This window comes from Rhincodon typus, chromosome 17 (genome assembly GCF_021869965.1).
Source record: "Rhincodon typus isolate 14 chromosome 17, sRhiTyp1.1, whole genome shotgun sequence".
NCBI lineage: Eukaryota > Metazoa > Chordata > Chondrichthyes > Orectolobiformes > Rhincodontidae > Rhincodon > Rhincodon typus.
This window is the reverse complement of record NC_063348.1, coordinates 23,013,249-23,026,137: the sequence shown is the minus strand read 5'-3', so window position 1 is coordinate 23,026,137 and position 12,889 is coordinate 23,013,249. Positions and strand designations below refer to the sequence as shown.

General features: G+C 40.2%; 1 protein-coding gene across 1 annotated transcript in view; it reads right to left on the bottom strand.

The window, feature by feature from the left end:
* Positions 1–12,889, bottom strand: part of ush1c (Usher syndrome 1C) — a 180,690-nt gene that overhangs the window by 15,232 nt on the left and 152,569 nt on the right. Inside the window, exons 24-25 of the mRNA XM_048607099.1 lie at positions 11,490–11,543; positions 8,459–8,558 (exon numbers count right to left, since the gene is read on the bottom strand). Coding sequence (XP_048463056.1) covers positions 8,459–8,558; positions 11,490–11,543 — 154 coding nt within the window. The remainder of the gene's footprint in view (positions 1–8,458; positions 8,559–11,489; positions 11,544–12,889) is intronic.

Here is a 12,889-nt window from a genome sequence, read left to right as displayed (position 1 = left end):
GACGTCACTTTGGGATCCCAACCACCCACTTTTTGAAGCCTCGTCCTATAGTATTCAAGTTTAAACAATTTTGGAAGACACCAAACAAGCCAACACTGTTTCAATCCGAGTAAGAGTTGATGGAAATCAAGCAGCAAGTAATTTTCCTGTGGTTGATAACTCCCTTTAAATATGTATGTTCAACACAGAGGACAAAGGCTTCAAAATGGCAGTGTGACCTCAATTTCACCTGTGCACTATGGATGCCATTTTGGAAGTCACTCATAATGCTAAAACTATTGGGTGCTAATGAACTGAAGTTCACAGCAGTGAGGTCTGCAACTAAGAGATGAATGAGGAACTGGAAACAGGAGGGGAGAGTAGAATTGAAAATTTAGCCACATGCCCTTTCTTAATCTTGACCAGTAATGCTAGAAGCTCTTTCTTCCATTAGGCTACAGTATTCAAATGTTAGCCTTGGCTGTGAAGAGTTAGTGATGGCTGCTAAAATATTTTGTATAAAAGGGAAATTGAACAGGAGATATTGACATTCCACCTCAAACTAGTCCACTTACATGCTTCATTTTCACTTATTTTCTCTTGTGACTTCTAAGTAGTTCTCTATCCCAGCCTGTCCAGTGGAATGCATGTTAATTTGTAATGTTTCTTTCAACTAATGTCAAATTGTGATAAATTGTTTAATGAGGATTGCACTTATTTCTGCTGTTCTTACTCCACTTTATTGAGCTTGCGGTGAAGATTTTAAATTAGCAAAATCAGTGTCAATAGGGCAGTAGATTTAACATGATTTAACAGGGATCTGCTGAAGACTGGCTGTCGTGCCCATCTACTTTGGACAGTAGTTGCCTTTTCATATATTGGACTGTTCCAGAATTTTGGAACTTGACAAACTATTTCCACAGCCTTCTTCTTCAGTATCATATGATGTAGATTATCCGGAGTTGGGAAGTTAGTAACTTTCAGTCCCATTAACTTGCCCAGCACTTTTTTTTTCCTGATACTAATTTCCTTCAATTCCTCCTCCTCAATTAACCCTTGCTTTCCAGCATTTGTGTCTTCTTTTGTGAATGCAGAGCTTCAGTGGTTTTGTAACAGCTCTGCCATTTGCTTGTTCTCCATTGTCAAATCTCCCATTTCAGAATGTGTGTATATTTGTTTTCACAAAACCTTTTCTTTTTATATATTTATAGAAGTTCTTACATTTTGTTTCTAAGTCCCTTGCAGGTTTACTTTTATACTCTATTTTAATCCTCTTAATCAACCTCCTAGTCCTTCTTTGCAGAATTCTAAATTACTCCCAATTCTCATGCTTGCTACTTTTACTAGCAACTTTATATGACTCCTGTTTGGATCTAATCCTATCCTCAATTTATTTTGTTAGCCACGGTTGGGCCTATTTCCCTGTTGTATTTTTGAACGAGAAAGGAATAAATAACTTTTGCAATGTATGCATTCATTCTTTACAAATTTGCAAATGCCTATCCACCAACATGTTTTTCAATGAATGTACCGAATCCATCACGGTCAACTCATACTGAACACCTTTGCAGTTTTTGTGTTATAGATTTAAGACCCTAGTTTCAGATTGGATTACTTTACTTTCTGTCACAATGAAGAATTGTTTGACGTTATGGTCACTCTTTCCAAAAGGACCTCACACAAGATTAATTAACCTATTCCTGACATACAATACGAAATCTAGGACAGCCTGCTCTCTAATTGATTCCTCAAATGTTAGTCTAAAAAGCCTTCTTATACTTACTTAAGGAATTCATCTGCCACTGAATTATTGCAGATGTGGCTTGCACAGGCTAAATGTAGACTAAATTCACCCTTGGTTACTGCAGCACTCTTATTACAAGCACTTTTAACTTCTTGTTTAATATAGTCACCAACAGAACAGTGTTAACTGACAAATTGGAAATTAGTAACATCCAGGTGCACAGCAAACACTTGAAAGATGTGTTTGGTGCCGTGCAAATACAAGTGGCAATACAGCTTGAATCAATATTGGCCATCAATTGGGTAGAGCTTGAGCTGCAATTCTCCTCCTACTTATGTTGTTCTAGGTCTTCAATGGCTTAATTAGCAGACCTTAATGGGACTACTGGAGATAGGCACAAGGCAGCAGTTTTTCCTTAAAGTTTATAAAAACAAGGAAGAGCACAGCCTATCTGGGGTATATCTGCTCTGTTTTGGCTCTCTGCCCAGGGCAAGTGGATCAATCTGCCATTGAGGCCAATTGAAACTCTTGAGACCTGACTGGCACAATGCTTTGGCATACTTGCATGTCATGTGTGGCTGGATGAATTCACTAAGATGATTCCCAAAGTCCATACTGGTGATGGTGTTGGCCATTTTGTGCAAGAAACCAGTGCTATGAGAATGTTTTCTACATTATCTCCAAATAAAAGCATCCATTTCATCATGTTTATTAAGATGAAAGCTGGGAGATTACACAATACAGGGTCAATATAGATCCTAAACCAACAGATATTTTCCATCCCAATATCCTCTATTGCATGGTAAAGTGGCAATAATAACTTGACCATAAATGATGAAAACCTTTAATTTCAGGACTAATATTAGGTTTGTTTCAGAGGGAAGCAATGTCACAAACTAAAATCAGACCTAGAGATCAACATCCGTTACTACCATGGTGACCACAATCCACACAAATACTTCATTGACCTTCAAGCAGCCTCTTTGCTGCTCATCATAGCCTTGCTCTTTTCTGTTTGGACTGTTGCCAGGCCTCAGTGAATGACCTCAACCTTTCTTCTGCATAACATGATCATTGGTATAGCTATCACATCTTATTATATAAATTTATACAACACATTCATAAATTCTGATTTTCGAGATTGAAATAATATTATACTGACTTTATTAATGAATTGTTAACTTTATTAACAGTTATTTCAATGAAGTTGCGATTTAACAAATTCATTTTAACTAGTGTAGTTTAAACTAGATTGAAACAACAGCCAATCTTTGTGGAACTGTATTTCAATTTTTAAAACAAATGCCTTTATGATTTCATTGATTAAAATTGAGCAATTTAAAGAAGGTTGTTTGTAAAGATTCAGCTCTTTCTTCACATTCTGACATAAATGTCGCAAATGGAGACTTCTCAAATAAAAGCATTCCATGCTACAAACTCAAAGCCCTTTGGGAAGCATATGGTGTGCATTGGAACTTGCTTCATTTCTCATCTCATCAGGTTATCAGCAAGTAGTGACAACTGCACCAGTAGACTTGAGTGTATTGAGACTATCATCACGTACACGAACGTGAGCATTTGGAAAATATATTATTTAAGAGAATGCAGACTTCCCGAACACACAACCTATGCACTATATTTTTTTACAAAACAATTAATTATGTATAAATATAATTACCACCATTACTATTCACTAAATATGCAATTGATATATTGTGTATTGCTCTGACACTTTATACAAACCTGGTTACATTACTTGTAATACTATATGTCCCAGCTGTTCCTCTGTCATCAAAAGAAATTAGAAGCTGATAATACCATGACATATTCTGAAGATTCGAAGATTGTCTCTAACAGCCTAACTTTTCAACTCTGCTGCCCTCTTGATGCAATATTTCACAATTCAGGACTTTTATTAGTTTCATTCTAGGGAAAATTATCCTCATACATGAAGAGAGTTCAATATCCATTATTCAGACCTTAGCACCATTCTCTCAGTGGAAATTTCTCAATTTAATGCCTACTGAAATTGCACGGCTACCAGCACCCCAGGAACCGAGCAAAATCCTGAGACAGTTATGAGCGAGCTCTTCAAGTGGGTTATAGCATTATCATCACATTTGCAGCTATTTTAAAGCCTGTCCTCTGCTGTCACAGCAACAGAGACTGTTCACTGTTGGCAAAAAACATTGGTCAAACTATCAGGCTTGAAGCAAAACACACTTTGTTCATACATTGTAGTTAAAATACAAAGTAAAAAAGGATTGGAATAATTTACTCCATTGGAAAACATAACAGAATTATAGATTATTTAACTACTAAACAGCAACTGTTCCAATATAGTAACATACCATAAGCACACCCTTGGCAAAGGCAAAATCAGTAAAATAGATTATCTCTCATGCAAGTCTAGCAGCAGAAAGAGAACCCAAACTTTTAACTGTAGCAAAGAGAGAGAGAGATGTAGCAGTTTTCACAATCCCAACAGCTACTGAAAGCTAAAACTAAAAATCTTGGTTCTGTGCGAGCTTGAGCCCACCCATTCTGGCTGTTTCTATTGTTCCAACTTCTTTAAAAAAAAACTAAGGCTTCACAAGCTGTTTACAGGTATTTCTGCAATAATTAACATTTCATTAATGTGAATTGGCTGTAACGTGATTGGTGAATAGTAGACACTATTGGATAACACGAGCTTTCTACTAGCGATTTCCCCATAATGCGATTTTCTGTTGTGCAAAAATACATAAGAATGCAGTTATTGTATTATAGGAGAACTATCTGTACCTTATTGGCTTTGAGCTCACCGCTCAGCACCTCTGTCTCAACCTCTCTTCATAAAAAGAAGACAGAATACACCTCTTAAAACCATAGTATCGTCACAAGGTTCTCAAACTCATAACATTTTTATCATTACTGAAAAAAATCCCAAAACTCCAAGGGAATTTCAGAGTATCAGGGCAGACTAGCACCCATTGCCACGCTAACAATAACAGAGATCTGTCAGGTGGCCCAATTACTGAGTAGTGGCAATGGAGAGTTAGCAATGGTCCAGAGACCTGGTGACACTTCGAACTTAACTAGCAATCATGTAGAATACACATACCCTATAAGTGAGCTGTAATGATTTGCACTAAGTTGAATTTGTGTCCCCTCTCAACGTCAGTGCTAACTCATGTCTTTGATGTCTCATAATACTTTCAGCTGCTGAGGAGATCTAGGAAAGGGTGAGCATTTATCACATAGAAAGGTGTACTTCACATTTGAGTTGGAGCAGTTGGACATTAGCAATAGTGGAGGGTCTGTTTTGAAGGGCATCATCCCTCCAAGCATTGCTCAGATGGAGATAGTAGGAACTGCAGATGCTGGAGAATCCGAGACAACGAGGTGCAGGGCTGGATGAACGCAGCAGGCCAAGCAGCATCATAGGAGCAGAAAGGCTGACGTTTCGGGCCTAGACCCTTCATCAGAAAAGGGGGAGGGGAAGGGGGTTCTGAAATAAATAGGGAGAGAGTGGGAGGCAGATAGAAGATGGATAGAGGAGAGGATAGGTGGAGAGGAAACAAACAGGTCGAAGAGGCGGGGATGGGGCCAGTAAAGGTGAGTGTAGGTGGGGAGTTGGGGAGGGGATAGGTCAGTCCAGGGAGGACGGACAGGTCAAGGGGGCGAGATGAGGTTAGTCGGTAGGAGATGGGGGTGCAGCTTGAGGTGGGAGGAGGGGATAGGTGGGAGGAAGAACAGGTTAGGGAGGCGGGGACGAGCTGGACTGGTTTTGGGCTGCGGTAGGGGGAGGGGAGATTTTGAAGCTTGTGAAATCCACATTGATACCATTGGGCTGCAGGGTTCCCAAGCGGAATATGAGTTGCTGTTCCTGCAACCTTCGGGTGGCATCGTTGTGGCACTGTAGGAGGCCCAGGATGGACATGTCGTCTGAGGAATGGGAGGGGGAGTTGAAATGGTTCGCGACTGGGAGGTGCAGTTGTTTATTGCGAACCGAGCGTAGGTGTTCTGCAAAACGGTCCCCGAGCCTCCGCTTGGTTTCCCCGATGTAGAGGAAGCCACACCGTGTACAGCGGATGCAGTATACCACATTGGCAGATGTGCAGGTGAACATCTGCTTGATGTGGAAAGTCTTCTTGGGGCCTGGGATGGGGGTGAGGGAGGAGGTATGGGGGCAGGTGTAGCACTTCCTGCGGTTGCAGGGAAAAGTGCCGGGTGTGGTGGAGCTGGAGGGGAGTGTTTGAGCGGACAAGGGAGTCACGGAGAGAGTTGTCCCTCCGGAAAGCAGATAAGGGTGGGGAGGGAAAGATGTCTTTGGTGGTGGGGTCGGATTGCAGATGGTGGAAGTGTCGGAGGATGATGCATTGGATCCGGAGGTTGGTAGGGTGGTACGTGAGGGGTATTCTTTTTTGGCTCTTATTGCTTGGACGGGGTGAGAGGGATGAGTTGCGGGAGATGTGGGAGACACGGTTGAGGGTGTTCTCGACCACTGAGGGGGGGACGTTACGGTCCTTGAAAAACGAGGACAACTGAGATGTACGGGAGTGGAATGCCTCATCCTGGGAGCAGATGTGGCGGAGGCGAAGGAATTGGGAATAGGGGATAGCATTTTTGCAGGAAGGTGGGTGGGAGGAGGAGTATTCTAGGTAGGCCATGGGTACCCGCATGGACCCAAGCTACGCCTGCCTCTTTCTAGGTTACGTGGAACAATCCCTCTTCCGTACCTACACCGGCCCTAAACCCTACCTCTTCCTCCGTTACATTGATGACTGTATCGGCACCGCCTCGTGCTCCCACGAGGAGCTCGAACAGTTCATCCAGTTCTCTAACACCTTCCACCCCAACCTTAAGTTTACCTGGACCATCTCTAACACCTCTCTCACCTTCCTGGACCTCTCTGTCTCCATATCGGGCAACCACCTAGAAACCGATATTCATTTCAAGCCCACCGACTCCCACAGCTACCTAGAATACTCCTCCTCCCACCCACCTTCCTGCAAAAATGCTATTCCCTATTCCCAATTCCTTCGCCTCTGGTTTTAGGGCCAGTGTAGGTACGGAAGAGGGATTGTTCCACGTAACCTACAAAGCTTCAAAATCTCCCCTCCCCCAACTCATATTCCACTTGGGAACCCTGCAGCCCAATGGTATCAATGTGGATTTCACAAGCTTCAAAATCTCCCCTCCCCCTACCGCATCCCAAAACCAGCCCAGCTCGTCCCCGCCTCCCTAAGCTGTTCTTCCTCCCACCTATCCCCTCCTCCCACCTCAAGCCGCACCCCCATTTCCTACCTACTAACCTCATCCCGCCCCCTTGACCTGTCCGTCCTCCCTGGACTGACCTATCTCCTCCCTACCTCCCCACCTACACTCACCTTTACTGGCCCCATCCCCGCCTCTTCGACCTGTTTGTATCCTCTCCACCTATCCTCTCCTCTATCCATCTTCTATCCGCCTCCCCCTCTCTCCCTATTTATTTCAGAACCCCCTTCCCCTCCCCCATTTCTGGTGAAGGGTCTCGGCCTGTTTAGCTTTGCTGAAGCCACAGTGGCATCACTACACAGAAGTGACAGAAAAGGGAAGAGAAAAACTTATGATTTCTTTATTACACAAAAAGATTTTCATTTGATTATAACTGTGTGAATAATATTTCATTTTTGAAAAGTAAATAAGATTTTCTACAGGTTACCCTCTACGTTGGTGCTTGCATTTTTACATAACCATGTGTAAAGAGAAAAGATATGCAGAACCATCACCAGACATCCAAAATTACTTGCAGCCAAATAAAATTCATGTATAAAACTGTTTTTGCTGTAGTAATGCATGAATGAACAGATATTCTGTTTATTGCGATGTTGATTGAGGGATAAGCATCACTGAGGACATGGGGAATAACTCTCCCACTTTTCTTCAAATCAGCGTGATGGATCATTTACATCTACCCAAACAGGCTGGTAGAATCTTGGTTTATTCTCTTATTCAAAAGAAGATACCTCTAACATTGGAATGCTCCCTGAGTACTGCGCTGGATAGTCAGCTTTGCATTTTATACTTAAGCCCTCAAGTGGAACTTGTTTGACTTAAACATGACTCAGATTCTGGAATTAGATTCATATGTCAAACAAAAGTATTGAACTTCAGAGACAGAAGGATGTCAGAGTCACTGTGGTAGCTTCCAAGTTGAAACATATCTCGCTGGCAAGTTACTCACAAATTCCATCAATCTATTCTGTAACCTAATAATATTTTCTCAATTTAACAAACATAGCAAGGATTCTGCATTGGTATTAGAACGAAACTCAAACTGAATTAGAAACTAAACCTTATCTAAAGTTGGACAAGGACATGTTTCCAACAAAGTTAGTAAAACTTGATACTTCACTGACTCAGTTAGGACTGCTCTTTCCACCTTTCATCTCCTTAAAAGGCTGGAGCTTATCTGTGCAGGGAATTGTACAGTAGAGTCAAGAGCTTTGCAACTTTGAAAATAAAATGAAGAAGTCTCAGAAAAAAGTTGAAATGTTTAAGTTGGTTTCAGTCCAACACCAAGGACATTTGAGAGAAATATTATTACACATCACAAAGGATTCTTTTATAATTTTAAGATTGTTGGTTAGACACTTCCTCAAGGGTACAAACTCAACTCAATAAGTACTAGAATAGGAAAGTGGTCTCAAAAGTAGAAGTCAATTTTTTTCAAATCAAGAGAACATCAGGATACAAGAGAAATAACTGTACCATGCTTATCTGCAGCGCCTCCATCGTAGATTGCAGATACAACAATCTTCCCAAGTGGGGAATTGATACCCCCCTCAACTGCAAGATCTAATGGTCCTTCCTACATAACAGAACAGATAATGATAACACTTGGTAGCTCAATTATAGAATTCTAACGACTTTCATTATCAATGCAGTTTTTATGCTATATTTACAGACCAGATCTTTCATCACTAACAATCCCATCCCCAGCAGTAGCAATGCACTGTGAATGATACGATACTGCTGATACTGGCAGCAGTTTGATAGGCTGCATGGAACATTTTTCAGAGATCATAAAAAGACTGGCAAAAAGTAAATGGAAATCACATTTGAAACTATTGAACACCTGCCATTATGCAAGTGCTGTAAGTGATACAACATTTTGAAATTTTACATTGGTAATTTCAAATGCTCAAACAGCTACCGGAGTGCATTTGACAACGCAATAAATGACATCGCTATAAACTAAATGACCAGGGACTCTACAAATGTCAATAACAGCCTGAGAGACTGTAGTATTTCAATTTTGCATTGCTAAATCTAGGATCAAAACAACTACAACAGCTGTATTTTCACATTTAGAAGAAAATCTGAAAGAAACAACTATCGAGTTAAGGCTAGTTGAAGATAATGAAGAGCAGTTTTAAAATATTTTTACTTACTCCCTTTTCTTTCTAAATACCACTATCAATGAGTATTCCTATGGAAATTTACTTGGCAGAAAATTACTGAGACTGAGGGAGTAAATGAAAAGCTGCAGTAGGCAGCCTGGTACTCCAACCAATCAGCTGGAGGTTAAAATTGAGCCTTACAATTTTATGAACTTTAAGAAATTCATGAACATTTTGTTATTAGTGTTGTAATATGGCTGGTGATATACTCGCAGAATAAAGTCAAGCCACATCAGGTACTGTTACATCCATTTTAGGTCACTGTGTTGTGGGTCCTTGGCATGTGACCAGAGGGGAATGGAAATCTATTGTTGTCATTGACACAATAGAACCACATCTCCAACATTAGATTACAAGAAGTAGGAGTAAGAATAGACAACATGGCCCCTTAAGCAGGCTCCATCATTCAGTATGATCACATTTGATCTTCTGTCTTAACTCAATTTTCCCTGCTCCTCTGATGCTGCCTGGCCTGCTGTGTTCCTCCAGCTCCACACTGTTATCTCTGACTCCAGCATCTACAACTTTTGCTATCTCCGAGAACGTATCTATCTCTGTTTTTAAGACATTCAATGACTTAGGCTCCACAGCCTTCTGCAGCAATGAGTTCCTCAGCTTCACCACTCTCTGGATGAAGAAATTCTTCTTCATCTCAGTTCTAATGGGTCATCCCTTCATTCTGTGAATATGCCTTTGGGTCTTAATCTCTCCTTCGATTGGAAACATCTTCTCCATGCCCACTCTATCCAGGCCTCTCAGTATCCTGCAAGTTTCAATCAGATTCCTCCCCATCCTTCTAAACTCTATCAAGTACAGACTCAGAGTCCTCAATAGTTCCTGGTATGACAAGCCTTTCATCCCCAGGACATTATTGTAAAATTTCTCTGGACTCCCTCCAAAGCCAATACAACCTTCCTTAGATACACAGCCAAAATTGCTCACAGTATTCCAAATGCAGTCTGACCAGAGCCTTACACAGCTGTAGCAGTACATCCCTGCTCTTGTAATCTAGCTCCCTCAAAATGAATGCTAACATTACATTTGTCTTCCAAACTGCCAAATGAACCTGCACGTTAACCTTAACAGAATCCTGAACTAGCCATAAATAACTGTAACAGGACTTGTTTATTCTGTTCTCCAGTTTATTTGCAATGAAAAACAATGTCATTTTCCTGTTTTCCTTTGTTTAATGCAAAACTGAATAATCAATAAACTTCCCAGCATTATTCTCCATATTCCAACTTGTTATTTATTCACTTAATCTGGTTACATCTCTTTGTTGCCCCTTTGTGTCTTCCTCATAGCATATATTCCCATTTGGGTTGGAGCCATTAGCAAACTTGGAGACATTGCTCCCAGTCTTTTTTCCAAGTCATTAAAATGGATTATGAATAGTTGAGGCCTCAGCACTGATCTTTGTGTCACTCCCTTATTTACAGCCTACCGACTTGAAAATGCCTCATTTATCCCTACTCTGCTCTCTGTCCATGAATAAATCTTCCACCCATACAAATATATCATCCCCCAGCTGCACGAGCTGTCATCTTGCATATTAACCTTTTGTGGAGTACCTGTTCAAATGTTCAATAAGAGTTTATGATTTGAGCTTAAATCAATCACTTTTTTGAGGAATGTACAGATATAATGTGGATCACAAAGCTGTTTATATAAATGCCCTTCACCAGTGTTGCCAAGATTCAAAGAGATTAATGCAGAAATTAATGCAATATAATTTACGGGCTGACAGAGAGCAGCCATATACGTGAAACATGACTATTAAAAAAAAACTATTTTAATTCCTTATGAAAAATCATCTAAATATCTGCAAATGTTAACTGTTCTTAAAAACAGAAAATAACTGATTATTTTAAAACTGCAAATTAAACTTGCAGTCTACAAATTTCTAGTAACACCTTGCTGATTTATCACTGCTTTTTCATTTCCTCATTGAACATTTAAACTCCATTGAGACTTCCACATGCTGACACCTGGCCAAAAACTGACAAATTCATCCTCCAAATGGAGTGACAACCCCAATACATGAACGTGAAATCTTGCAGTTTGAGGCCAAGTATTCCATCTGCTCTCACTACCAAGATGACATTTCAGGGATATTATTTATCAAATGCCTCATGGACAAAATGCTGCATCAACTGTACAGTAAAATTAATTCTGTGCAAAAACTGCAATGCAGAGTAGCCTCCTGAAAATATTTTGATCAAACTTGCAGATGAGGTTTATGTACAGAAGGAATAGAATGGGAGTAAAGCATATAAAATAGGCATGTTTCTACTTCAGAATTTGAATATAAATTCTGCTGGAGAAATAATTCTTGTTACCTTTTTAATTTTCAAGAGACGAACATCCTTTCCTGCAATCTGGTCTGATGTGAACTAGAATAAAATTACATTTTGATTAATGTTATGCCAATCACGGCTATATCAATATGATCTCAGCATCTATAATTCATCACACAAAGACATGACTTAGTTGTTAAATAGGTCAACATGAGCAAACAATGACATACTGTGGGGGGAAAAGTGAAGCATTAAACTCCTTTGAATCTAGACATTAGAATAAATAATAATTTGATATTCATTCTACGTATGACTGGTGGATAATGTGCTTCATAAGGTGAGGCAATATTTTAACTTAATTATCACTGTTGTTTTATTCACTAATGATAACATAATTTATAGTCTTTTATTATTTGCACTATTTACTTGCAGGAAAATAGCGTGGTACATTTAAGTTGACTCAATAACAGCATTGAATGAATTTTATATTATAGGCCTCATTGCTCAATTAAATGTGACAATGGCATCACCTTTCTTGTATTATACTGGTGTCAAAACTCTACCTACAAACAGTGTGGTGGTGTAGACCAAGGGATGGATTTTATAGGAGGATAAATTATCCATGCGTCTCACCCTCAGCCCCATAGCTAAAAGCTGACTGAAATGCCAATGATGTAAAATCTGACCACTCCATAGCAATAATTGGAGCAGATTGGATTCTTCAACACCTCAGGGTTAGAAAGAGTTGGTGCCCAATTTGACTGGTTGGCAGTTCTATAGTCCAATCAGTGCTTGAAGACAGTAGTGCCTACTCCTGGGACTACAAGCAATGCTGAGGATTGGTGTATGCAGAATCATCCCATGTGGGCACCCAGCTCAAAAGGACATTACACACCACCACCACCGCCCCCCTCAATTCATTCCTCAAACCACCTAAAATGGCTGACAGGTCAAAGGTGGGAGGGAAGGTGGCAGGCTGAACAATTTACAATGCTACCCCAATCCCCAGTTTTAAATAGGTTGATGGGGGACCCATAACATTTATCTCTTGGAAAGTCTCAGTGCTATTAACTTTGTTTTGAACATATTGTATTGCAAATTGTGTCATTACTGAACAATTAACAGAAGTGTGTGGCTAATTGATATGATAAATCATGATCATCAAACATTTATCAGGTGTTTACAATACCAGCTGCCTTTACATTCAAATTTTAAAAATCTCATTTCTCGTTCTATTCATAGCTCATTTTGAACCTCAACGCTTTTACAATGGTAATAGTGGATTTTTAGATGTCTTATTTGGACTTGGCAAGATACTCCCTTGAATGGTGCCTTTAAGAACATCCAGAGATCACTTTCTCAATGACACATAATCAGCATGCCACTGAAATTAGGGATAACAAGGTATAGAGCTGGATGAACACAGCAGGCCAAGCAGCATC